Genomic DNA, 25,628 nt, shown 5'->3' on the forward strand with positions numbered 1-25,628 from the left:
GGACTGACGAGTTTCAGAAGAAATATCTTTGTTTCTGGCCATTCTTAGCCTGTCATCGAACCCACAAATGCTGATGCTCCAGATACTCAACTAGTGTAAAGAAGGCCAGTTTTATTGCTTCTTTATCAGCACAACAGCTTTCAGCTGTGCTAACATAATTGCAACAGGGTTTTCTAATGATCAATTAGACTTTTTAAAATTATAAACTTGGATTAACTAACACAATGTGCTTTTGGAACACAGGAGTGATGGTTGCTGATAATGAGCCTTGGTACGCCTATTTAGATATTCCATTAAAATTCAGTTGTTTCCAGCTACAGTAGTCATTTACAACATTAACAATGTCTACACTGATTTAATAGACAAAAACATTTGCTTTTCTTTCAAAAACAAGACCATTTCTAAGTGACCCCAAACTTTTGAAAGGTAGGGTAAGTGTTCAGACCCTTTACTCAGTACTTTGTTGAAGCACTTTTGGCAGCGATTACAGCCTGGTGTCTTCTTGGCTATGACGCTACAAGCTTGACACACCTGTATTTGGGGTTTCTCCCATTCTTCTCTGCAGATACTCTTAAGCTCTGTCAAGTTTGATGGTGAGCGTTGCTGCACAGCTATTTTCAGGTCTCTCCAGAGATGTTCGATTGGGTTCAAGTGCGGCCTCTGGCTGGGCCACTCAAGGACATTCAGAGACTTGTCTCGAAGCCACTTCTGCGTTATTTTCACTGTGTGCTTAGGGTCGTTGTCCTGTTGGAAAGTGAACCTTCGCCCCAGTCTGAGGTCGTAAGTGCTCTGGAGCAGGTTTTCATCAAGGATCTCTCTGCACTTTGCTCTGTTCATCTTTCCCTCAATCCTGACTAGTCTCCCAGTCCCTGCCGCTGAAAAACATCCCCACTGCATGATGCTGCCACAACCATGCTTCACCGTAGGGATGGTGCCAGGTTTCCTCCAGACGTGACGCTTGGCATTCAGGCCAAAGAGTTCTATCTTGTTTTCATCAGACCAGATAATCTTGTTTATCATGGTCTGAGAGTCTTTAGGTGCCTTTTGCTGAGGAGTGGCTTCCTTCTGGCCACTCTACCATAAAGGCCTAATTGGTGGAGTGCTGCAGAGATGGATGTCCTTCTGGAAGGTTCTCCCATCTCCACAGAGGAACTCTAAAGCTCTGTCAGTGGCCATCAGGTTCTTGGTCACCTCCCTGACCAAGGCCCTTCTCCCCCGATTGCTCAGCTTGGCCGAGCGGCCAGCTAAAGGAAGAGTCTTGGTGGTTCAAAACTTCTTCCATTTAAGAATCATGGAGACCACTGTGTTCTTAGGGACCTTCAGTGCTGCAGAAATGCTTTGGTACCCTTCTCCAGATCTGTGCCTCGACACAATCCTGTCTCGGCGCTCTACGGACAATTCCTACGACGTCATGGCTTGGTTTTTGCTCTGACTTGTACTGTCAACTGTGGGACCTTATATAGACAGGTGTGTGCCTTTCCAAATCATGTCCAATCAATTGAATTTGCCACAGGTGGACTCCAATGAAGTTGTAGAAGCATCTCAAGGATGATCAATTGAAACAGGATGCACCTGAGCTCAATTTCGAGTCTCATAGCAAAGGGTCTGAATACTTATGTAAATAAGGTATTTCTGTTGTTTATTTGTAAAACATTTGCATAAAAATCTGTTTTTGCTTTGTCATTATGGGATATTGTTTGTAGATTGCTGAGGAAATTGTATTTTTAATCCATTTTAGAATAAGGCTGTAACATAAAATATGGGAAAAGTCAAAGGGTCTGAATACTTTCCGAAGGCACTGTATAGCAATGATAAATACATTACAATAAATTGACCTATGATCCTGTGATTATTTTTATTCTCAGCCCATTTTGATACTGTAGTCCTATGTGTGATTTACCCTAAAATAACCTAACCATAAAACCATCTACATGTAAAATGGAAATGTTGGTCTGATTTTTGCGGTTAGTTGAAGATGGGATTGTAATTTTATTTTACAGGCTCTGGAGCAACACTGTCGACTTGCCACAGGGTTCTCTGGTATCATTGATGTCTACGGCCATATAATCCAACACGACAATTTACAGCAGAGTTTCTTTCTGGCAGAAACACTCAAGTGAGTGAAGGAAAAGATACAAGCATCACGTGTGTTATCTTTGTCATTTCTCTGTGTTTTTCATTAGCAATAACCATAACATAACACTATTGTACAGAGTTTGTCATCTCTGTCTGTTTTTACTTTGTCCCTGTCTATATATCTCATCTTAATTGTGTTTTCCTGTCCTCCCTTCTCTATCTTTGTATTTTCTCTGCGCTTTACACTAGCAATAACCATAACATAACGCTATTGTACATTTATTGTATAGAGTTTGTAATATGTGTCAGTGTTTGCTTCCTTTTGTACCTAATTTTAAGTGTTTTCCTCTCCTCCTCTGTCCTCTTTCTCTGGTGTGTTACAGGTATCTGTACCTGCTGTTCTCTGACGACGATCTCCTGCCTCTGAAGGACTGGGTGTTTAACACAGAAGCACACCCTCTACCTGTCATCCCCAGGAACTGCTCTCAGGAGAGAGGACACAGACCCAATTGGACTCATTGACAGGCTTATAGGGCTCCTTTGAAATGGACCATATATGGTGTATGTTCATTGTCAGGCTTAGCTCCAGTGTTTGGCCCAAACATTTAGCCTTTTATGTTTTCATCTCTGAGGCCTGGTCTCAAAAAGCCCTAAGAAATGATTGGGGACCCCCTTTCTGGCCCTAGTCACTTTGATTAAACTGCAGGAGATGGATGGTCAGTGAGACACATATCTCTGTGGATACTGTTGAACTGATTTTGTGAAAGCTGTTGTTGTTTCTGTGAATCATCAGAAACCAACAATGAGTATATATATCTACTTCTTTGCCTCTGTGAGGGAAATTCCCATATCACAGGGAATGAGCTGAACATCAGCTGTCTGAGTGTCAATATTTATTTGTGATACGTCCATTGTGCATTAAATCTGTCTGCTATGATAAAAAATATTGTTTTTTCAGTGTAGGATTTTCTGTCCATGCCATTTAATTTTATTATCAGATAATTTCACTAATTGTAAGTCACTCTGGAAAGTGTCTGGTAAAGGACTAAAATATGAATGTAAATATTTCTGATGGATTTCAGCACTTCTCTGACTCACGATGCAAAACACTCCTCATCGATCAATTTTTATCCTGAACACCATCCATGGCTTGGAAATTGATTTATAGAAAGCTGCAGTCCCAGGAGAAAGAGGGAAATTGTTCATTAGGTCCAAAAAGTGAACATAGAGCTTAGTGAAAATGATTACATGCTCACAACTACCCTCTTACTTTCTCTACATGTGCACTATAAATTAGCTTACCCTTCATTACTTAAAATGAATTTAAAAAATAATTCCCTGATGGCTCAGTTGATTACAAATCTGAGACTTTCATAATCAATAGTAATATATTAATTTCTGTAATATTAAGATAGGCTACTGATTTTTAAATAGTATGTTATATATGCTTTATTTGATAGATGGGAAATAGGGAGATATATTAAAGGAAGACAAAATGTGTAGATTCAGGAATCCAAACCTGGTGTCATTGCATATCTGCAAAGAGCCATGAATGTTTCCACTCAACTTCAGGGGCTGTGTATTTTTAGTAGGACTTTGGATGTTGCATTAAGTAAATATTGCCTGATGAACACTGGGCAATGAGGGCATGGCCCTCCCACAGGTCACTGTGGCATGAGGAAATACCTGAATAACAGGGAGACAAAATCCCTAACATGGCAACGACCAGTGTGTGTGGGGGAGAAGAGGGAGGAGAGTGCTTTCTTAATAAAGACACTTGTCACAACCATTGGACTTACCATCCATTTGCCTTTAGTTTGAACAACTGCCTGCTGCTAATCCCAATACTGAGCTGGACATGGCATTCAATGGAAAATGGAAAATCCACAGTCAGGAGAACCATGAAGAGTTTCTTAAAGCAATGGGTGAGAACTCACATACATTTCTTACCACAATCTCAGTGTGTTTAATGGCAGTATTGTATTCTAGAACTTTGTCAATAATGGTTATGTTTTATGTCGCAATTATGTTCTTCAGCTGTCCCTGAGATGTTGATCAAAATGATCAAGGGTGTCAAGCCAACGACAATAATTGAGCAGAAGGGTGACGACTTCACCATCAGAGTTGAGACTCCCCTCCGTACTGTCACCAACTCATTCACTATAGGGAAGGAGGCAGAAATCACTGCCATGGATGGGAGAAAGTTTAAGGTAACAATCATGAATCATGAAATTGTATGTGACGTGCTTGAACCTATTGCCATGAGAGTGTGAAGAGCATCACAAAGCTTTGTTTATTTGCATGGTGCTATGTGTCCATCTCCTTTGCTCTAGTTTGATATACACTACTGTTCAAAACTTTGGGAACACTTAGAAATGTCCTTGTTTTTGAAAGAAAAGCAACCATCACTCCTGTGTTCCAATGGCACGTTGTGTTTGCTAATCCACATTTATCATTTTAAAAGGCTAATTGATCATTAGAAACAAAACTGTTGTGCTAATTAAAGAAGCAATAAAACTGGCCTTCTTTAGACTAGTTGAGTATCTGGAGCATCAACATTTGTGGGTTCGATTACAGGCTCAAAATGACCAGAAACAAAGAACTTTCTTCTGAAACTCGCCAGTCTATTCTTGTTCTGAGAAATGAAGGCTTTTCCATGCGAGAAATTGCCAAGAAATTGAAGATCTCGTACAGCGCTGTGTACTACTCCCTTGTACTCGCTGTGTACTACACCGCAAACTGGCTCTAACCAGAATAGAAAGAGGAGTGGGAGGCCCCGGTGCACAACTGAGCAAGAGGACAAGTACATTAGAGTGTCTAGTTTGAGAAACAGATGGCTCACAAGTCTCCAACAGGAAGCTTTATTAAATAGTACCCTCAAAACACCAGTCTCAACGTCAACAGTGAAGAGGCGACTCCAGGATGATGGCCTTCTAGCCAGAGTTGCAAAGAACAGGCCATATCTCACACTGGCCAATAAAAATAAAAGATTACGATGGGCCAAAGAACATAGATGTTGGACAGAGGAAGATTGGGAAAAAGTGTTATTGACAGACAAATCTAAGTTTGAGGTGTTTGGATCACAAAGAAGAATATGCGTGAGACACAGAAAAAATTCAAAGATGCAGGAGGAGTGCTTGATGCCATCTGTCAAGCATGGTGAAGGCAATGTGATGGTCTGGGGGTTCTTGGGTGGTGGGAAAGTGGGAGATTTGTACAGGGTAAAAGGGATCTTGAAGAAGGAAGGCTATCCTTCCATTTTACAACGCCATGTCATACCCTGTGGACAGTGCTTAATTGGAGCCAATTTCCTCCTACGACAGGAAAATGACCCAAAGCACAGCTCCAAACTATGCAATAACTATTTAGGGAAGAAGCAGTCAGCTGGTATTCTATATAATGGAGTGGCCAGCACAGTCACCGGACCTCAACCCTATTGAGCTGTTTTTGGAGCAGCTTGACCGTATGGTACGTAACAAGTGCCCATCAAGCCAATCCAATTTATGGGAGCTGCTTCAGGAAGCATGGGGTGAAATCTCTTCAGATTGACAACTAGAATGCCAAAGGTCTGCAAAAGGCTATACTTGCTGCAAATGGAGGATTCGTTGATGAAAGCAAAATTTGAAGGACACAATTATTATTTCAATGAATAAGCATTATTTATAACCTTGTCAACCAACATCTTGACTATATTTCCAATTCATTTTGCAACTCATTTCATGTATGTTTTCATGGAAAACAAGGACATTTCTAAGTGACCCCAGACTTTTGAACGGTAGTGTAGACATAGGTGCAGCTGCAGCAGGGTGTGTGAGTGTTTTGTGTTTACTCTCTGACCCATAGTGTACTGCCAGACTGGAGGATGGGAAGCTCATCTGCGATACAGAGAAGTTCTCCCACATCAGAGAAATCAAAGGGGAGAACATGGTTGAGGTAAAGGGCATCCCTCCACTTTTATATTTTATGTTGTAAAATACACTTAATTGGATGCACTTTGTCCAAATGTCCTAGCAGTTGGTCTCCAATTACAGTAGCACTGCCACTCAAAAAATAAATAACAATGAATTGCCAGCCTTGTTCAATCTGTGGTTGTTCATTCATGTTGAACTGTGTTAGTGACTGTCCTCTTTCCCATTTTTTTCCAGACTATCACTGCGGCCTCAACAACCCTCACCAGGATAAGCAAGAGAGTCTGATCTCTAAAGCCACAGAGACAAGGATTACATTTTCAATTAATTAATTTAAATGACCTTTTATCTCAGGTAATATAATAGCTATAAAATATTACATTAAAATGACAAATGACTAGACATTGCATCTGCTCATTTTATGTCTAATTTGGACACATGCATTTTAAAAGCCCCAAAGCAAATGTACTTCCCTAACAAAACCAATACAAAATGGATGGCTTTTCCTGACACCTTGTGGTTATTGAATAATCTGCCATCATTGTAGTACTCAGCAACAAATGTAAACTTGTGGGATCATGTTTTCACTTCATCATTAACTAGCAAATGTAGACATCAATGACCAGCTCATAATTGTGTTTATTTCATATTTTATCTGGATTTTATCATTTTTAAAAAAGAAAGAAAAGAAAATTCCTCAACAATTTCAATGAATCACAATGGGGGAAACCAAAAACTCATGGTCACATCGTCATCTTCATCCTGTAAAGCAAGAACACAGACAAGAACAATTTAGAGGAGAGGCATTTTACATTATATCAATCAACATTTGTGACTGAATTCACACTGACTGTGTGTAAGTCCCAAATGGCACCCTATTCCCTATGTAGTGCACTGCTTTTGACCAGTGCCCACTGTGGATTTTCCATTGATAAAATGTTGAGTTAATAAAGTCACATACAAGGCAGCTCCAAAATTCAGGAGTTTCAGCCTAGCTCAGTGCTTTCTGTGGTGGAGGTAATCTTCTCTTATTGCCCCGTGATTGACTCAGTGTTCTGTCACTCATGGGGACACTATGTCGCTGCAAGATCTACAGGGCGAGCTAGAAAGTTCAAGCCCCCTTGCATGCTGCCAAACATTTACATTAGAAGTGACCATCCCCCACAGATAAGATAACATCAAATCACGTTATATCTACCGTAGCTTTTTTTGGACAGATCATGTCAACATCATACTTTCAAAATCTTAGCTATCTACCTAGACAATCAGTTATCATCATGAATCACATTGACAATCTACTGGCAAATCCTTGTCATTTGAAAATAAATTATAGATAAAACATATCGGTGCTCATCGGCCATTGGACTTAAACATTGCACAACACGTTGGAAATCAACAGTGATTGGTTTGGAAGGAATCAATGGCCAACTGATTGGGCTTTGGTCACCAAAGCCCCATATTCTACCCACCACTGCGACCTGTATGCTCTCGTTGGCTGGCCCTCGCTTCATATTCGTCGCCAAACCCACTGGCTCCAGGTCATCTACAAGTCACTGCTGGGTAAAGCCCCACCTTATCTCAGCTCACTGGTCACCATAGCAGCACCCACCCGTAGCACGCTCTCCAGCAGGTATATTTCACTGGTCACCCCCAAAGCCATTTCCTCCCTTTGGCCGCCTTTCCTTACAGTTCTCTGCTGCCAATGACTGGAATGAATTGCAAAAATCACTTAAGCTGGAGACTCATATCTTCCTCACTAACTTTAAGCACCAGCTGTCAGAGCAGCTCACAGATCACTTCACCTGTACATAGCCCATCTGTAAATAGCCCATCTAACTACCTCATCCCCATAGTGTCATTTTTTTTTCGCTCCTTTGCACCCCAGTATCTCTACTTGCACATTCATCTTCTGCACATCTATCACTCGAGTGTTTAATTGCTATATTGTAATTATTTCACCACTATGGCCTATTTATTGCCTTACCTCCATTATCTTACCTCATTTGCACACACTGTATATAGACTTTTTTTCCCCAATTGTGTTATTGACTGTATGTTTGTTTATTCCATGTGTAACTCTGTGTGGTTGTTTGTGTCGCACTGCTTTGCTTTATATTCGCCAGGTCGCAGTTGTAACTGAACTTTTTCTCAACTAGCCTACCTGGTTAAATAAAGGTTTAATAAAAAACTGCAAGCGTTGCAAAGCAATCACTATTTTTCTTCCCCTGCCTGTTATTAGGTGGAGAGGGTGTGTGGTCCAAGTCTGGGTTTAAGGGCCATGCTTAAAAGGATAAGCATTCACACACAACACCATGCGCCAGAAAAGGTTGAATACATTGGGCATGCTGTCATTCCAGCATGACTTCTGCCGCTTTCAAAACAACTGGGAACTCCAACTCGGTTTGAACAGTCATCCAATTCGGGAACTTGGGCGTCTTTCTAGAGCTCCGACCTGAAGCTCACTGACGTCACGATTCAAGGTTGGTTTTTTTCCCCCGTGTTCCCAGTTGTCTTGAAAGCACCATCAATCCAGAGAATGCCAGACTTTGATGACTAAATGATAAAATAATGCACTAATGGAGAAAAAAGTAACAATGGTCAAATGCAACCAGTTAATGATTCTAGATGTGATGATAATTTTCAAAGGCTATGTCCAAACTACATGGAGTTTACGTCATAATGATAGGTAGCCCATGTAATAGTCGGATTGGCCTGAGAGTTCCGTTCTTATACGTCACGCTTCCTCTGCTGGGTGTGATAACGCACCATAACAGTAGATGGCGCTAAATTTATTTTCGTGCTTTCACGAATCCGCGAAGTAAAGTATGCGCCTGCGCATTCGGTTTTCCACATAGCTCCACAACTAGAAATACTTTTCTGTTAAACCCAAAACAGAGAGCGAAAATATTTGATGTAAAGCTGCATTCTTGCTTTTATATATATATATTTTAGCATGGCCAGATATTTGAGACCTCCAAATACATCTCTTTTCATCAGAAACATTTCCGATGAATCCAGGTGAGTCCATATTTGAACATATTTCCCCGGCCCCAGTTCCTTGCGGTCAGATAAGGTCAGAATTCTATACCCCAAGATAACGTTAACTAACGTCATTAGGCCAATGCTAGTCTGCTAGCCACGCGATTCTGCCTGATCAAAGACGATTGTGGCTTGGCCCTACAGTTGTGCAAGGTAGACCCACTGGCTAAACTCAAGTCATAAACCAAGAAAAAATTACTAACCATAAACATTTGGACAAACTTGTTTAATTCGTCCTAACAAGCTAGCTAACGTTAGCTATAGCTCCCGTTCCACACTTACGTTTAAAAACAGTTACCCTACTACATAGTTTAACATAATTATAATATAACGTTAAATGGCAAAAAAAATGACTAGTAGGGGGGATGTAAGTTGGCCTATCTGTAAGGTATTTTGTTTGCAAAGAGAACACTACATAGGCCTAAACACGGGTGATTGTTATATTATCGTTATCCATTCATGGATGGATTAAGGTACATTTCAGAGTGTGTGAGTTATGCATAGACAAAGTTTTTAAATTGTGTCAGTTTTCATGCAAAGAAGTGGCATCGTATTGCCCAACACCGATCTGTCTGTGGCTCCTTTGGTGGTGATACTTTTCCTCCTGGTCATTGAAGTGACATTTCTATCCTCTACGGTATTCAGGCCTGAGGATTTGCGCCGTGAGTTTGGTCGTTATGGGCCAGTAGTAGACGTCTACATTCCACTTGACTTCTATTCACGCCGACCAAGAGGATTTGCATATATTCAATATCCTTTCCCTTCTAAAGTGAGAATTATGAAATCTGTCTTTTCTCTTATAATTGGCTTAATTTTGAATGTTTTAAGATAACATGTTTTCTCTCAGATAATGTCTTAAGCAGTAAGGCTTGGTTGTGTGATTGATTGCTGTGACTTTGCATTCTGTATGTACACAATGAAGTACTTTTTAATATCTAACTTACATTTCTCTGTTGCCCCAGAAAATGTAAAGGCATCCAGTTGTTGTGGAGCCTGGAGAAAGAGTAAGAATGTCCGGTGTAGAGTAGATCTAAAGACAAGCAGCAAAAGACCGCCAGGATGCAAGAAACAGAGAGAGGGAAAGGTTGAAAGAGAATTTAAAGCTTGAAGAGACAAAGAGGAAAAAGAGGGGACGGAGTCCAGGCTTGGATATGTCATCAAAAGAAAGAGGAAAAGGGAAGAGATTAAAGGGCAAAGACAAGCAGGAAACCCAAGTTCTTCTGGGAGGCGATTAAAGAGCTTAAAGATCAAGATGAAAGTCAAAGTCAAGCATGTTTAAGGTAACAAACCTGAATTATTTTGTATCCTCACAAAAAAAATCTATCAACAAATATTACATGAAAATCAATCAATAAATAGCCAATGTGAAAATTTGATTCTTAATTGAACTAAGAAATTGTTACTCTTATCAATATATTTTGCATTCGATAATATAATTTGAAACTGAAGCGGTATTGATTCCTCAGTGCAAGCCATCAAATAAGAGACATTATTGAAACATGTTTGCCTCATCTTCAATCTTGAGAAGAACACAACATTGTCATAACAAATGTGTTCCAGAACCTAAGCTTTGCTTTATGCTGTCAGCCAAAATGGCTTCCATTTCGACAGTGGCAGAAGATGCATTGTATTACAACAGTATTGCTGAAAAGAATGTAGCCACATAAGACCACATGTAAGAACCTTAACAGCTCAGCAAGTTTGAAGATGTGCGCGATGCTGAAGATGCTCTTCACAACCTGGACAGGAAGTGGGTGTGTGGCCGACAGATTGAAATCCAGTTTGCGCAGGGAGACCGAAAGAGTAAGGCAGATTCACAAATGTCCTGTGTTTCATGAAGTAACACTGTACAGTACCAAGCAGAATTTCTTGTTCGCGATTTACTGATGTTACTTTCAGCTGTAAATTCAAATAGATGTTTTCCATCTCACGTGGTACAACTGCAATACCTTTTCAAGGAAAGCTAAACCACTGTGTACTATATGTTTGCTTGGTGGGTTTCTCTCTTCTCCCAAACCCCCTTTTTTCATCACAGCACCCAATCAGATGAAAGGAAAGGAGGGGGGATCTTCGCGCAGCTCTTCGCGGCATGATGATCGAGATTATGATCGGGACAGTCGTCGTAGGCGCTCTCGCAGCCGTAGCTACCAAAGACGCAGGTCACGTAGCCCATCCTACGATCGCCGGCCCAGACGCTCTGAGAGTCCCAGAGAGTAAGGGCCTTTCCAGTGTTCTCCAGCTAGCATGCTTCAAATAAGATTGCAAAGCTTATACAAAATGTCAGTCTATTGATTACATTCTGATTGACGTTTTGTTACCCAGCTCCCGTGGAAGGATGTACGGCGGTAGCGGAAGAAGCAGGAGTCCGGAAAACAACCGGTAGGTCCTTGATACTCTGGGATTATGGCAATGAAGCCATTTATCTACTTCCCCAGAGTCAGATGAACACAAAGATACAATTTTAATACACTGCTCAAAAAAATAAAGGGAACACTTAAACAACACAATGTAACTCCAAGTCAATCACACTTCTGTGAAATCAAACTGTCCACTTAGGAAGCAACACTGATTGACAATGAATTGCACATGCTGTTGTGCAAATGGAATAGACAACAGGTGGAAATTATAGGCAATTAGCAAGACACCCCCAATAAAGGAGTGGTTCTGCAGGTGGTGACCACAGACCACTTCTCAGTTCCTATGCTTCCTGGCTGATGTTTTGGTCACTTTTGAATGCTGGCGGTGCTTTCACTCTAGTGGTAGCATGAGACAGAGTCTACAACCCACACAAGTGGCTCAGGTAGTGCAGCTCATCCAGGATGGGACATCAATGCGAGCTGTGGCAAGAAGGTTTGCTGTGTCTGTCAGCGTAGTGTCCAGAGCATGGAGGCGCTACCAGGAGACAGGCCAGTACATCAGGAGACGTGGAGGAGGCCGTAGGAGGGCAACAACCCAGCAGCAGGACCGCTACCTCTGCCTTTGTGCAAGGAGGAGCACTGCCAAAGCCTTGCAAAATGACCTCCAGCAGGCCACAAATGTGCATGTGTCTGCACAAACGGTCAGAAACAGACTCCATGAGGGTGGTAATGAGGGCCCGACGTCCACAAGTGGGGGTTGTGCTTACAGCCCAACACCGTACAGGACGTTTGGCATTTGCCAGAGAACACCAAGATTGGCAAATTCGCCACTGGCTCCCTGTGCTCTTCACACATGAAAGCAGGTTCACACTGAGCACGTGTGACAAAGTCTGGAGACGCCGTGGAGAACGTTCTGCTGCCTGCAACATCCTCCAGCATGACCGGTTGGCAACGGGTCAGTCATGGTGTGGAGTGGCATTTTTTTGGGGGGCCATGTGCTCGCCAGAGGTAGCCTGACTGCCATTAGGTACCGAGATGAGATCCTCAGACCCCTTGTGAGACCATATGCTGGTGCGGTTGGCCCTGGGTTCCTCCTAATGCAAGACAATGCTAGACCTCATGTGGCTGGAGTGTGTCAGCAGTTCCTGCAAGAGGAAGGCATTGATGCTATGGACTGGCCCGCCCGTTCCCCAGACCTGAATCCAATTGAGCACATCTGGGACATCATGTCTCGCTCCATCCACCAACGCCACGTTGCACCACAGACTGTCCAGGAGTTGGCGGATGCTTTAGTCCAGGTCTGGGAGGAGATCCCTCAGGAGACCATCCGCCACCTCATCAGGAGCATGCTCAGGCGTTGTAGGGAGGTCATACAGGCACGTGGAGGCCACACACACTACTGAGCCTCATTTTGACTAGTTTTAAGGACTTGTTTTAAGGACATTACATCAAAGGATCAGCCTGTAGTGTGGTTTTCCACTTTAATTTTGAGTGCGACTCCAAATCCAGACCTCCATGGGTTGATACATTTGATTTCCATTGATCATTTTTGTGTGATTTTGTTGTCAGCACATTCAACTATGTAATGAAAAAAGTATTTAATAAGAATATTTAATTTATTCAGATCTAGGATGTGTTATTTTAGTGTTCCCTTTTTTTTTGAGCAGTGTATCTTTGCGTCCAGTATGAAGGAAGTAAGAGGTAGTTTCGCTAGCCAATGGTAACGAGTGTTAGCTCAACGACTGGAAGTCTACAGGAACAGTTAGCATGCTAGCTGTTCCCGTAGACTTCGTCAATTACACTAATGCTAGTTAGCAACTTCCTTCAAACTGCATGCAGAGACATACAAATGGTATCCACATGTTTATCTGACTCTGGGGAAGTAGATAAAGGGCTTCATTGCCAAAATCCTTAAGTATCCCTTTAACAGCTGAACCCCTGACAATGAAACACATTCTGGGCACTTTCTATAAACTTACTAATCATTAATGGTTGTAATCTTCTGTTACTTTTACTGTCCTCCATCAGTGGAAGGGATTATACACTGGACAAAAATCTAAACGCAACATGTAAAGTGTTGGTCCCGTGTTTCATGAGCTGAAATAAAAGATCCCAGAAGTTTTCCATATGCACAAATTTGTTTACATCCTTGTTAGTGAGAATTTGTCAATTGCCAAGATAATCCATCCACTTGACAGGTGTGGCAAGAAACTGATTAAACAGCATGATCATTACATAGGTGCACCTTATGCTGGGGACAAAAGGCCACTCTAAAATGTGCAGTTTTGTCACACAGCACAATGCAACAGATGTCTCAAGTTTTGAGGGAGCGTGCAATTGGCATGCTGACTGCAGGAATTTCCACCAGAGCTGTTGCCAGATAATTAAATGTTAATTTCTCTACCATAAGCCGCCTCAATGTCGTTTTAGAGAATTGGTAGTAGTTCCAACCGGCCTCACAACCGCACACCACGCCAGCCCAGGTCCTTCACATCCGGCTTCTTCACCTGCGGGATCGTCTGAGACCAGCCACCCAGAGCTGATGAAACTGGGTTTGCACAACTCAAGAATTTCTTTACAAACTGTCAGAAACCGTCTCAGGGAAGCTCATCTGCTTGCGCATCGTCCTCACAAGGGTCTTGGCCTAACTGTAGTTCGGCGTCGTAACAGACTTCGGTGGGCAAATTCTCAACTTCAATAGCTTCACTGGCTGGTGAAGTGTGCTGTTCACTGATGAACCCCAGTTTCAACTGTACCGGGCAGATGGCAGACAGTGTGTATGGCGTCGTGTGGGCGTGCGGTTTGCTGATGTCAATGTTGTGAATGGAGTGAGGTTATGGTATGGGCAGGCATATGCTAAGGACAATGAATACAATTGCATTTTATCAATGTCATTTTCATTTTACATAGATACTGTGACTAGATCCTGAGGCCCATTGTCGTACCGTTCATCCGCTGCCATCACCTCGTAATGCACAACCCCATGCCGCAAGGATCTGTATACAATTACTGAATGTCCCAGTTCTTACATGGCCTGCATATGTCACCTGTTGAGCATGTTTGGGGTGCTCTGGATCATCTTGTATGAACGGGTGTAGAACTTTTTTTAATGAATTTAAGCAAAATTCCCTGGCTTAACTTCCCATGGAAAATGTACATAAATTTACCGGAAAGTTTGACCTTTTGCAACCCTAGTGACCAACAGAATAATATCTGTATTCCCAGTCATGTGAAGTCCATAGATTAGGGCCTAATGAATTCATTTCAATTGTCTGATTTCCTTATATGAACTGTAACTCAGTAAAATCTTAGTTTTATATTTTTGTTCAGTGTAATAATACGATAGTTTGTTCTTCATACAGGCACCGACCCCACCCACGTGACCACCGACGACCCCCCCCTGGGCATTCCCCTCACAGCCAATCCCGCTCCCCTTCTCACTCCAGATCCAGGCCCAGGGCCCAGAGGGAGTCCAGAGGAAAGTCTCGTTCCCGCTCTAAGTCCCTGAGCCCACGGGGTGATGACTTCCACCCAGCACCCGGTGGCTACGATGCGTCCCGCTCGCATTCTCGCTCCCTCTCACGGTCCCGTTCTCGCTCCAGGTCCTGGACAGGGCGCAAGTCAGGGGGACACTAAAACATGTTTGTTGGATCCTTTTGACTGTAGTTGTGTCCAAAATGGCTTGCTGGATAATTGAATGTTCATGGAACGGTTGTTGGTTGGTTTGTGAAAATTATCTTCCTTTGTAGTTTTTTGCTTCCTTTTTTTTGTTATTTTTTAATGGATGAATAAATAGAAACACGATATCCTGTTTAAATCAGTCCCGGAAATGTCACCTTTTTTATATCCAATACACTGAGTGTACGAAACATTAGGAATAGCTTCAATTCAAGCCTCAATTCATCTGGGCATGGACTTTACAAAGTGTTGATAGCCCATGTTGACTCAAATGCTTCTCACAGTTGTGTGAAGTTGTCTGGATGTCCTTTGAATGGTGGACCATTCTTGATACAAACAGGAAACGGTTGTGTGAAAAACCCAGCAACATTGCAGTTCTTGATACATTCAAACCGATGCGTCTGGCACCTACTACCATACCCCGTTCAAAGGCACTTAAATCCTCATCCCTTGAATGGCACACATACTCAATCCATGTCTCAATTATCTTGAGGCTTAAAAGTCCTTCTTTAACCTGTCTCCTCCCCTTCATCTACACTGATTTGAAGTGGATTTACAAGTGACATCAATAAGGGATCATACCTTTCACCTGGTCAGTCTCGTGGAAAGAGCAAGTGTTCCTAATGTTTTGTGTATCAGTGTTATTCCTTTCAGAAGACAGGGCTAGAAGTACTGTATAGGCCAAGATCAAGTACCATCATTGTTTACCGTGAATGCGGGGAACATTGCTTTGAAAAGCGGATTGAATCCCTGCCCTTGTCGTTAAAATCCTTACCTTCACTTTCCTGTCAAGTACATTAGGCCCCAGCTTTCAGTTGGTATGCTTGAAGTGGAAGTTACCTGGGGTGTAATCATTAGTCCAAAAAGGTTACTCCAAACGGAAAACGTTTGCAACGAAAACTTTAATTTGGTTCTGTTGGTTTCCTAGTGAAACATACCCGTGGCCTGTGAAAGAGCCACTACGGTAGTACCGTTCATTTTCTACCAACATTTGTTTACGATTTGTTCAGCGATAGACCGGCCCATGTTACATTGGCTTGTCCTATTTGATTTGATAAATTCTGGTAGCCATGTCAGTAGCCTCAAATATCAACTCTGAACGTTTCTAAATTTGATCAAATTGGCGATGGTTTGTACATGGCCTGCTGTATGTTTTGACATTTCAGGACCTTGATCCTTCACTTTGTTCTTGTGATGGCTTGTATTATTCTATATGCTTGTTTTTTCCTAAAACAACTCAAGAAGTGTAGTCTTCCTTCCAAATATGTCAGTTATGCTCTACTGTTTATGCAACAATTTTCTTGGAGAGTAATAAATGCTTGAAGTCATATTCCAGTCACCTTTTAAGCTAATTTATCACCTGATTTACTAGTTTGTTCATTGTTGTTCCTCTATTACTGCACTGTTGGCGCTAGGAACATAAGCATTTAGTTACACCCACGATAACATCTGCAAAATGTGTGTACGTGACCAATCATATTTTATTTGATGTTCCCTCCTTGACGTTTGCAGTTGTTACTAAAAAAACTATTTTGCTCAATGTCATTTATTTTTTTACCCTTTAGTGTGTGTACTGTTTATAATTCAGATATCACTTTTCAACAGTATAAGTAAAGAAAAATCACTGGAGGACCTATTTAAAAATGTATGTTGTCTAGTTTGGTGGGCATTCTATCAGACATTGTTTCACTAAGTCTGCTGGCATTTTTGCATGTGGGGATAATGTTTAAAATGCTATACAATGTGCAACCATACACAGACATTCTTAATGAATCAAAGACATTGCAAGACAAGGGGGCTACTATACTATGCTTTTAGTTTGCGCCTCAAATCAACATTTTATTTTATTTTGATTTTATTTGAGGCGCATTCTAAAAGCATAGTGGCCCCCTTGTCTTGTAATGTCTTTGATTCTGTAAAATATACACAATACCAATAGAATACTAATACCATACACACTTGATTAGGGAGGCTAAAGCTTATTTTGGCTTCTCTGTTTTAATCAAACAAATTCAATCAAAATCAACACTGAAATTGGATGGGTAAAATGAGAAAGAAATAAGAACATTTTTGGTGTGAACCTGCAAACTTTGAACTGAGTTGGCACAACTGGAAAACAAACAACATGCATCAAATACTCCACTCAATAGCTTACATGTTCCAATTACAGCTGCAAGTCTCTTGGGGTATGTCTCTAAAAGCTTGGCACATCTAGCCACTGGGATTTTTGCCCACTCTTCAAGGCTAAACTGCTCCAGCTCCTTCAAGTTGGATGAGTTCTGATGGTGTAAAGCAATCTTTAAGTCATACCACAGATTCTCAATTGGATTGAAGTCTGGGCTTTGACTAGGCCATTCAAAGACATTTAAATGTTTTCCCTTAAACCACTTGAGTGTTGCTTTAGCAGTATGCTTAGGGCCATTGTCCTGCTGGAAGGTGAACCTCCGTCCCAGTCTCAAATCTCTGGAAGACTGAAACAGGTTTCCCTCAAGAATTTCCCTGTATTTAGTACCATCCATCATTCCTTAAATTCTGACCAATTCTGACCAGTCCCTGCCGATGAAAAACATGGATGGTATTCTCAGGGTGATGAGTGGTGTTGGGTTTGTGCCAGACATAGCATTTTCCTTGATGGCCAAAAAGCTCAATTTTAGCCTCATCTGACCAGAGTACCTTCTTCCATATGTTTGGGGAGTCTCCCACAATGTGTTTGCTTATTTTCTTTAAGCAATGGCTTTTTTTCTGGCCACTCTTCCGTAAAGCCCAGCTCTGTGGAGTGTACAAAGCCCAGCTCTGTGGAGTGTACGGCTTAAAGTGGTCCTATGGACAGATAGTCCAATCTCCACTGTGGAGCTTTGCAGCTCCTTCAGGGTTATGTTTGGTCTCTTTGTTGCCTCTCTAATTAATGCCCTCCAAGCCTGGCCCCTGAGTTTTGGTGTGCGGCCCTCTCTTGGCAGGTTTGTTGTGGTGCCATATTCTTTCCATTTTTTTCTGATGGAATTAATGGTCCTCCATAGGATGTTCAAAGTTTTGGATATTTTTAATAACCCAACCCTGATCTGTACTTCCCCACAACTTTGTCCCTGACCTGTTTGGAGAGCTCCTTGGTCTTCATGGTGCCACTTGCTTGGTGGTACCCCTTGCTTAGTGGTGTTGCAGACTCTGGGACCTTTCAGAACAGGTGACTGTATACTGAGATCATGTGACACTTAGATTGCACACAGGTGGACTTTATTTAGCTAATTATGTGACTACTGAAGGTAATTGGTTGTACTAGATCTTATTTAGGGGCTTCATAGTAAAGGGGGTGAATACATACGCACGCACCACTTTTCCGTTTGGAATTGTTTTGAATTTTTTAAACAAGTTATTTTTTACATTTCACTTCACCAATTTTGATTATTTTGTGTATGTCCATTACATGAAATCGAAATAAAAATCTATTTAAATTACAGGTTGTAATGCAACAAAATCGGAAAAATGCAAAGGGGATGAATACTTTTGCAAGGCACTGTATACACACACACACATTATGTTACAGCCTTATTCTAAAATGGATTCAACTTTATTTTTAAATACTCATGAATCTACACAAAATACCCCATAATGGTGAAGCAAAAAAAGGTTTTTAGAACATTTTGTAAATGTCAAAATGTACAAATAAATGGAAATATCTCATTTACATAAGTATTCAGACCCTTTACTCAGTACTTTGTTGAAGCACCTTTGGCAGCGATTACAGCCTCAAGTCTTCTTGGGTATGACGCTACAAGCTTGGCATACCTGTATTTGGGAGTTTCTCCCATTCTTCTCTACAGATCCTCTCAAGCTCTTTCAGGCTGGATGGAGAGCGTTGCTGCACAGCTATTTTCAGGTATCTCTAGAGATGTTCGATCGAGTTCAAGTCCGAGCTCTGGCTGGGCCACTCAAGGACATTAAGAGACTTGTCCCAAAGCCACTCCTGTGTTGTTTTGGCTGTCTGCTTAGGGTCGGTGAACCTTCACCCCAGTCTGATGTCCTGATCGCTCTGGTCCAGGTTTTCATCAAGGATCTCTGTACTTTGCCCTGTTCATCTTTCCCTTGATCCTGACTAATCTGCCAGTCCCTGCTGCTGAAAAACATCCCCACAGCATGATGCTGCCACCACCATGCTTCACCGTAGGGAGGTTTCCTCCAAAAATGACGCTTGACATTCAGGCCAAAGAGTTCAATCTTGGTTTCGTCAGACCAGAGAATTTGTTTCTCATGGTCTGAGAGTCTTTAGGTGCCTTTTGGCAAAATCCAAGCGGGCTGTCATGTGCCTTTTACTGAAGAGTGGCTTCCACCTGGCCACACTACCATAAAGGACTGATTGGGGAGTGCTGCAGAGATGGGTGTCCTTCTAGAAGTTTTCCCCATCTCCACAGAGAAACACTGGAGCTCTGTCGGAGTGACCATCGGGTTCTTGGTCATGTCCCTGACCAAGGCCCTTCTCCCCCAATTGCTCAGTTTGGCCAGGCGGCCAGCTATAGGAAAAGTCATGGTGGTTCCAAACTTTTTCTGCAGGAATGTCCACCATCGTTTAAGAATGATGGAGGCCAGTATGTTCTTGGGGACCTTCAATGCTGCAGAAATGTTTTGGTACCCTTCCCTAGATCTGTGCCTCGACACAATCCTGTCTCGGAGCTCTACAGACAATTTCTTCCACCTCATGGCTTGGTTTTTGCTCTGATCAACTGTGGTATCTTATATAGATAGGTGTGTGCCTTTCCAAATCATGTCCAATCAATTGAATTTACGTCAGGTGGACTCCAATCAAGTTGTAGAAACATCTCAAGGATGATCAATAGAAACAGGATGCACCTGAGCTTAATTTCGAGTCTCGTGGCAAAGGGTCTGAATACTTATTTACATAAGGTATTTCTGTTTTTTGTTTTTAATAAATTAGCAGAAAAATCTAAAAACCTTTTTTCGCTTTGTCATTATGGGATATTGTGTGTAGACTGACAAGGGAAAAAGAATAAGGCTGTACGGTAACATGTGGGAAAAGATCTAGATCAGCACTCCTGCTCTGAGATGCACTCCACTCACTTTCCATCCACTTCTAAGTGCACTGAACAAATATTGAAGTGCAACATGTAAAGTGTTGATCTCATGAGCTGAAATAAAAGATCCAAGAAATGTTCCATACACACACAAAGCGTATTTTTCTCAAAAAGCGTATTTTTTGAACACGTTTCTTTACATCCCTGTTAGTGAGCAGTTCTCCTTTGCCAAGATAATCCATCCACCTGACAGGTGTGGTGCGTCAAGAATCTGATTAAACAGCATGATCATAACACAGGTGCACTTTGTCCTGGGGACAATAATAGGCCACTCTAAAATGTGCAGTTTTGTCACACAACCCAATGCCACAGATGTCTCAAGTTTTGAGGGAGCGTGCAATTGGCATGCTGACTGCAGAAATGTACACCAGGGCTGTTGGCAGAGAATTTAATGTTAATTTCTCTACCATAAGCCGCCTCCAACGTTGTTTTAGAGAATTTAGCAGTACTTCCAACCGGCCTCACAACCGCAGACCACGTGTATGGCGTTGTGTGGGCGAGTGGTTAGCTGATGTCAACATTGTGAACAGAGTGCCCCATGGTGGCGGTGGGGTTATGGTATGGGCAGGCATAATCTACAGACAACGAACACAATTGTATTTTATCGATGGCAATTTGAATGCAGAGATACCGTGACGAGATCCTGAGGCCCATTGTCGTGCCATTCATCCGCCGCCATCACCTCATGTTTCAGCATGATAATGCACTGCCCCATGTCACAAGGATCTGTACACCATTCCTGGAAGATGAAAATGACCCAGTTCTTCCATGGCCTGCACACTCACCAGACATGTCACTCATTAATCATGTTTGCGATGATCTGTATTGATGTGTACGACAGCGTGTTCCAGTTCCCGCCAATATCCAGTAACTTCGCACAGCCATTGAAGAGGAGTGGGACAACATTCCACAGGCCACAATCATACCACAGAATTGGGGAGAAAAAGGGGTAAAAAAAACAACAATCAACAGCTTGATCAACTCTATGCGAAGGAGATGTGTCGCGCTGCATGACGCAAATGGGGATCACACCAGATACTGACTGGTTTTCTGATCCTCGCCCCTACTTTTTAAATGTTTTTTTAAAGGTATCTGTGACCAACAGATGCATATCTGTATTTCCAGTCATGTGAAATCTGTACATTAGGGCCTAATGAATTTATTCCAATTGACTGATTGCCTTATATGAACTTATATGAACTGTAAAATCTTTGAAATATATATTTTTATATTTTTGTTCATTATAAATGATGTGGAGCATTAGAAAATGATACAGCATATAGATTCTATGAAAGGTTTGTACTGTATGTGCCACACTCATCCTCTTCCTACCAGAAAATAATTAATCAATATAGGCATATTGGCAATTTACCTGATTATTCAAATGAGATTTACTTTCAGACATCTTGCCAGTTTACTTCCATTGCCAATGTGTTCAGTTGTGAGTCAGTCAACTGAATGCTATAAATGCATCAACTGAATGTTGTAAAATTGGTTATAAATAAGTGTATCTCCAGACCAGAATGAATACAAATACAAGACTCAATAAGTAGGCTAAATCATCACTGAACCTTAAACTGAGTGGTATTCACTAGGAACCAAACAGGGAACTACCTGAACTCACCAAATAAAACTGTGTGTTTACATTTCCTGTTGCAAAACATTTTGCTACGATGTGCACTAATGAATACAACCCTGGTATCTCAGACTAGGACTGGACCTTGAGGAGGCTCTTAAGCTAGCATGCAATTGTTTCATGGTGGTCACCAATGGCCACAGGGTGTGACACCCAGTGACTGGGTGGCTTTGGAAGAACACTAGGAATGGGCGGCTCTCTGAACTTGTGGCTCTGGGAAGCCAGCAGTGTGTTGAAGTCAGAAGACACAACACCACTAGTCATACAGGAGAAAATAGATATTGTTCTTGGTCTCTGCTTGTGCCATCTTGTTGTGAGCAGAGTTAGGATGATCCCCCATTAACCGTCACACTGCTCCTTGATGCTGCATTTCCATTTTGATAACAGACTGGTTCCGTACCCCTGCTTTGCAGGGTGTTGACATGGTCCTCTGAACATGGTAATAGAACGTTGCTCCTTTCCCCACCTACCATGCTGACTTTACTTTGTCACCTGGTATGAGATTCAAAATATGACAAATAAAAATCATGCTTTGTTACAAATGCATCACTAAATAACTAACTAGTTCAGAACCATATTTTGAAGATACTGGCCTAAATATACTCAACCAGTTGAGTGACCCCCGGTTATGACATATGGCATTGCATTGTAGCTACCTACAATAGTTTGTCGTGCCTTTAATTCTCTAGAAAATAAAGTGCCTTTATTTCTCTAGAAAGTGGTTCCAAACTTTGTATAACCCTGTACCCCTTCAAACGTTCAACCTCCAGCTGGGTACCCTCTCTAGCACCAGGGTCAGCGCACTCTCAAAGGTTGTTTTTTGCCATCATTGTAAGCCTGCCACACACACTATTCGATACGTGTATTAAACATAACAATGAGTGTGGGTTTCTGTCACAACCCGGCACTTTGGAAGTGACAAAGAGCTCTTATAGGATAATAATATAATAATTATCAATAATTTTGCTCGGTTAAATAAAGAGCAGGTAGCCTAGTGGTTAGAGCGTTGGACTAGTAACCGAAAGGTTGCAAGATTGAATCACCGAGCTGACAAGGTAAAAATCTATCGTTCTGCTCCTGAACAAGGCAGCTAACCCACTGTTTCTAGGCCGTCTTTGAAAATAACAATTTGTTCTTTATTAACTGACTTGCCTAGTTAAATAAAAGGTTAAAAAAAAAAAATAATGTGCCAGTGGGTGGCGGTAAAGGCAAGTAAAGGTGTGACATCGTACATTAAACTCGAGGGAAGAAGACGCTCCTTGAACACATTTTTATTTAGCCGAAGCCTGTGTTAGCGAATAAGCGATTTCCCAGACACCGGCAAGATATAAGAACATACGAAAGCACAAGACGGACAAACTGATAACCTTCATTTACTCGTTATTAGCAGCTATCCGAAATTTTTGCTGACCGAAAAACATTGTTTTCTGGACTAAATTAGCTAACATGGCGTGCGGAGCTACTTTGAAGCGTTCAATTGAGTTTGAGGCCCTTCACAGCCCTCAATCTCCAAAACGGCGAAGGTGCAACCCTCTGCCAGGGACCCCAGTCAACCCCTCGCCAAAGCGGTGTAACCTGCTTTCTGCTACCGGTGACAGTTCGATGTCTCCCCAATCAACTTGTGGAGGAGAACATAGACTTACCCCAGGTTACTTGTTTGCCTGAATATATATATATATATTTTTTAATTAGCTAACGTTAGATGGTGGCCATTGTAGCTAGCTAGCGCTGGTGTAGTGGCTGAAAGTAGCGAATAGTAAAATATGAGATCATACATTATCATTTAGCAGGCTATCTAGCTAACGTTATCTATCTAATAATGAACCCGATTTACAGGTTGTAGTTAGTAGGCCAAACATTGAAGAAAAACTAACATGATGTTCTAGATAGGCATATAGCTAACTAACGTTACCCACTCTCTAGTTGTCCAGAATGAACCCAGTCCTGATTGTAAATAACATAGTTATCCTGTATAACAGCGTAGCTTCAAGTTGATGATAATACCTGGCTAGGAAATCATTCATGCTTCCATCCAGGTACCAAGTTGATCATGTGTTTGATAGGTTGATTGGGTGCATGGCTATGTGACCATGTTTCATGCTTCGTCACACCCAATAAAGATGTGAGGCCTGGGCTGTTGCCTGAGGAAACACCCTTTCCAGGGTAAGCCAACCATGTTAAGCTGACTTTAGTTGTTTTTCCATCCACAGAGCAGATTGTCCAGAATCTTAGGCAAGAATATAGCCGTTACCAGCGACGGTGCCAACTTGAGGAGGCCTTCAACCAGAGTGAGTCCCAGACTCCAAGTGATGGCCAAGGACAAAGCTCTGGTTTCATGGCACCAAGCTCCCCATCAGGTCTGTTTTCAAGCAGTTAGCCCTCACCAAGCTGAAGATGCTGTCAGCATCTGATTACAAATAAACTCACTATAAGGGTGAATAACAGTCAACTCACCGTGCTGTCTCTTGTTTGTGGTGTGGGGAAGAAGAGCCACAAAGTAAAATTCTTAAGAAAAGATGACTCACACTCACCTTTGCATTTGTTGTTTATTCTCAATGTCTCAACACTTGCAGAAGTAAACCAGACCTAATTGGGTGTATCTTTTTTTAACCAGATTGTGTATGCAGTTGTCAGACAAAAGCTCATTCCTTGTCATGTTATGGTTTCCCCAGGAGTGTCTATGAAGAGGGACCAGCCCTGCTTCACATTGCGCCAGGTAGGCTCCCTGTGTGAACGAATCCTCAAGGACCACGAGGAGACCATCTGTGAAGAGTATGAACAGATCCTGAACACTAAGCTGGCGGGTATGCTGACTCTGACTTCCTTATTACAGATATGGGCCCGTATTCATAAAGCATCTGAGTAGGATCGGCACTGATCTAGGATCTGTTTTTCCTATTGGATCATAATGAATAATATTACATGAACATGGGCGACCTGATCCTAGATCGGCACTCCTACTCTGAGACGCTTTATGAATACGGGCAATCTCATGGTATGATGACTCGTAGATCATTTTTATGTTTTTGGTTCCTTCCCAGAACAATATGAATCGTTTGTGAAGTTCACACATGACCAGATCATGCGACAATATAGCGCTAGACCCTCCAGCTGTGAGTTCCAACGATAATCGAAACACGCACACAAACTTTTTATCCTCGGTTCCCCCAGTGCCTGTTTTAAATCAACATTTTGTTTCTATTTTTCAGATGTCTCATGAACTCTTAACAGTAAGCTACCTGCGCTCACCTCAAGACTGCTGCGTTCAATCTCCAAGTTTTTCTTCACTACTTCAGTGACATGAATTTCCTTTTAAAACACTCAATATTCTGAGTTGTACTGTACTTGTGTGGATGTGCTCTTTGGGAGATGGATAGTGGACTTGCCTTTTCAAGGGTTGTGGAAAGCTGGGCTGACGTCACTGTTCAATTTAACCTGCCAAAACTCACTGCTGCAGCATTTAACCCTACATGCCTTTTTACATTTTTTTTATTTTCACAAAACATACTTGAAAAGGTGGTTTTCTTTTGATTTTAGAAATGAAAGTTATTTGCGCTTTATGTAAATGGTATATTATACAGTGGAACTTGTGTACTACAGGCAATTGCAGTTTTGCTTTTCTTTATACATATTTTGTACAGTTGTTTTGGGTGATACCCTTGTTTTACATATTTTAGGGTTCTTCTTAGACATTCTACCAGATTATTCTGCAATTGAGGAGATGCCAACACAGAGTGTGTGTCGGTATACTGAGCTCTTTGTAAAATATGCAGGCTATTACTCCCAAGAAAATCAAACATGGATGGAAGAGCTCAATTGTTTACTAGTTATGATCCTTCTTACAGGGATA

The 25,628-nt window shown here is 41.8% G+C and overlaps 4 protein-coding genes across 10 annotated transcripts in view; all 4 read left to right on the forward strand.

The window, feature by feature from the left end:
• Window positions 1-3,646, forward strand: part of LOC110488071 (mannosyl-oligosaccharide 1,2-alpha-mannosidase IC) — a 29,783-nt gene extending 26,137 nt beyond the window's left edge. For all 3 annotated transcript variants that reach the window (XR_005041281.1, XM_021560052.2, XM_036970681.1), the window contains 2 exons: window positions 2,001-2,116; window positions 2,460-3,646. Coding sequence is in view for 2 of the 3 variants with exons in the window: in XM_021560052.2 (XP_021415727.1) it covers window positions 2,001-2,116; window positions 2,460-2,598 (255 nt within the window). In the remaining variant the exon portion in view is untranslated. The remainder of the gene's footprint in view (window positions 1-2,000; window positions 2,117-2,459) is intronic.
• A 157-nt stretch (window positions 3,647-3,803) lies between these two features.
• Window positions 3,804-6,494, forward strand: LOC110488072 (fatty acid-binding protein, liver). The gene is made up of 4 exons (XM_021560053.2): window positions 3,804-4,001; window positions 4,114-4,286; window positions 5,920-6,009; window positions 6,222-6,494. Exons 1-4 carry the CDS (start codon window positions 3,935-3,937, stop codon window positions 6,270-6,272), a joined length of 381 nt encoding a protein of 126 aa, XP_021415728.1. The 5' UTR covers window positions 3,804-3,934; the 3' UTR covers window positions 6,273-6,494.
• Window positions 6,495-8,807: 2,313 nt separating this feature from the next.
• LOC110488073 (serine/arginine-rich splicing factor 10) lies at window positions 8,808-16,694 on the forward strand. Of its 5 annotated transcripts, none has more exons than XM_021560055.2 (7): window positions 8,815-9,002; window positions 9,669-9,792; window positions 9,986-10,324; window positions 10,724-10,826; window positions 11,059-11,236; window positions 11,346-11,402; window positions 14,743-16,694. In XM_021560055.2, exons 3-7 carry the CDS (start codon window positions 10,295-10,297, stop codon window positions 15,014-15,016), a joined length of 642 nt encoding a protein of 213 aa, XP_021415730.2. In that variant the 5' UTR covers window positions 8,815-9,002; window positions 9,669-9,792; window positions 9,986-10,294; the 3' UTR covers window positions 15,017-16,694. The 5 variants fall into 5 exon arrangements, 4 of the variants coding, with proteins under 4 accessions (XP_021415729.2, XP_021415730.2, XP_021415733.2 ...); XM_021560058.2 differs by having other exon boundaries at window positions 9,986-10,303; window positions 10,715-10,826; XM_021560054.2 differs by lacking the exon at window positions 9,986-10,324 and having other exon boundaries at window positions 8,808-9,002; window positions 9,669-9,773; window positions 10,723-10,826.
• Window positions 16,695-23,219: 6,525 nt separating this feature from the next.
• On the forward strand, window positions 23,220-25,021 carry LOC100499586 (akirin 1(2b)). The gene is given in 5 exon segments (NM_001195164.1): window positions 23,220-23,426; window positions 23,989-24,135; window positions 24,451-24,582; window positions 24,820-24,891; window positions 24,988-25,021. Coding segments are annotated over 5 exon segments (564 nt in total). The 5' UTR covers window positions 23,220-23,224; the 3' UTR covers window positions 24,999-25,021.
• The last annotated feature ends 607 nt before the right edge of the window (window positions 25,022-25,628 follow it).

This window comes from Oncorhynchus mykiss, chromosome 32 (genome assembly GCF_013265735.2).
Source record: "Oncorhynchus mykiss isolate Arlee chromosome 32, USDA_OmykA_1.1, whole genome shotgun sequence".
In the NCBI taxonomy this organism is placed as follows: domain Eukaryota; kingdom Metazoa; phylum Chordata; class Actinopteri; order Salmoniformes; family Salmonidae; genus Oncorhynchus; species Oncorhynchus mykiss.

Excerpts from the sequence above, each read along its gene's own strand:
- LOC110488073 (XM_021560054.2), top strand. The coding sequence starts at position 8,938 with ATGGCCAGATATTTGAGACCTCCAAATACATCTCTTTTCATCAGAAAC. Across the intron at positions 11,237-11,345 it reads CGCTCTGAGAGTCCCAGAGA|CTCCCGTGGAAGGATGTACG; the intron begins GTAAGGGCCTTT and ends TTTGTTACCCAG. Across the intron at positions 11,403-14,742 it reads AGGAGTCCGGAAAACAACCG|GCACCGACCCCACCCACGTG; the intron begins GTAGGTCCTTGA and ends TTCTTCATACAG.
- LOC110488072 (XM_021560053.2), top strand. The coding sequence starts at position 3,935 with ATGGCATTCAATGGAAAATGGAAAATCCACAGTCAGGAGAACCATGAA. Across the intron at positions 4,002-4,113 it reads AGAGTTTCTTAAAGCAATGG|CTGTCCCTGAGATGTTGATC; the intron begins GTGAGAACTCAC and ends TATGTTCTTCAG. Across the intron at positions 6,010-6,221 it reads AAGGGGAGAACATGGTTGAG|ACTATCACTGCGGCCTCAAC; the intron begins GTAAAGGGCATC and ends ATTTTTTTCCAG.